Source organism: Chaetura pelagica, unplaced genomic scaffold (genome assembly GCF_000747805.2).
Source record: "Chaetura pelagica isolate M959 unplaced genomic scaffold, ChaPel_1.0 scaffold234, whole genome shotgun sequence".
In the NCBI taxonomy this organism is placed as follows: Eukaryota; Metazoa; Chordata; class Aves; order Apodiformes; family Apodidae; genus Chaetura; species Chaetura pelagica.
The window spans coordinates 623624-624735 of record NW_009952967.1 but is presented as its reverse complement, the minus strand read 5'-3'; the positions used below and the strand labels follow the sequence as shown (position 1 = coordinate 624735).

The 1112-nt window shown below is 57.7% G+C and overlaps 1 protein-coding gene across 1 annotated transcript in view; it reads left to right on the top strand.

The window, feature by feature from the left end:
• The first annotated feature begins 632 nt into the window (after window positions 1–632).
• The window catches only part of MFAP2 (microfibrillar-associated protein 2), a 2445-nt gene continuing 1965 nt past the window's right edge, over window positions 633–1112 (top strand). Inside the window, exons 1-2 of the mRNA XM_009995783.1 lie at window positions 633–639; window positions 738–827. Of these exons, the coding sequence (XP_009994085.1) occupies window positions 633–639; window positions 738–827 (97 nt within the window). The remainder of the gene's footprint in view (window positions 640–737; window positions 828–1112) is intronic.

Below are 1112 nucleotides of genomic sequence, written 5' to 3'. Positions count from 1 at the left end.
CACCAAGTGGGTCCCTCCTGCCTTGGGCACATGGAGGTGGCACAGAATGGGGATGAAATCCAGAAGGATTTTCCCCCCTGGGTGGGGGGGAGGTTGGGAAAAGGGGGATGGAAAGGAGGAAAGAGAGGACGGGAGCCCCGGAGGCAGGAAAACTTTGGGCCAATCCAGGCACGAAGGGTCAGGGAACAGCTGGGAAAGATTAAGGAGAAGAGGAAGGAGCCAGGGAAGGGGAGGGGGCACCGGGGGGGGGCAGAGGGCAGGAAGGATCCGTCCCATCCCGGCCTCATTCCCGGAGGATGCTGCTTCCTGCGAGGGGTGTGCAGGGACGGAGCATCCCGGGGTGTCCCTGCCGTGTCCCGGGAATGGGGGTGACCTGATCCCCCCATTCCTGCCTGACCCCCCCCCTCCTGCCCAATCCCTTCAGCTCACGTGGGTTAATCCCGTTTTCCCCCTGGATCTGCAGCAGGATGAGCCCCCCAGGACCCTGCAGGAGGGGACCCCCTGGTTCCCACCCCCCCTTCTCGGGGTGTCACCAGCCCCACAGGGGGGCTCACCAGCCCCTCCCCCCCCCCGGGATCCTGGTACCCCCCAACCCTCGGGATCACCCAGGACCAGCCCTGGATCCCGTGGGAATGGCGGGTTGGTGCTGGGGGGTCTTTAGGGACCACGTTTTGGGGGCCACAGCAGGGACCCCAGTCCCAGGGCGGCCCTGGTGCTTCCCCACCCCGTGTCCCCAGCAGTGCTCCTGGTCCAGGGTCAGTACAGCAGGTTTGAAGGCATCACCTACCCAGAGCCAGTCCAGTATTCCCAGTACGACCAGCAAGCAGGTAAGAGCACCCAGACCTGGGAGAACTGGGAGAACCTTCACCCACCTCCTTTTTTTTTCTTATTTTCTCACTGTTTTCTGGCCAAATCCACCTCTCTCTGACACCCCTTTCTGCTTCCTTTTGCTCCATCCTTTTTTTCCTGCTCCTTAATTTTCCTCCCTCCTCCCAAAACTCTCCCTCTTCCCTTTCCCCTTCCTCCTTAATTACTTATTAATTTATTATTAATAATATTATTAATATTAATAATATCATTATTAACATTGTTATTTTATTTTTATTAGTTTC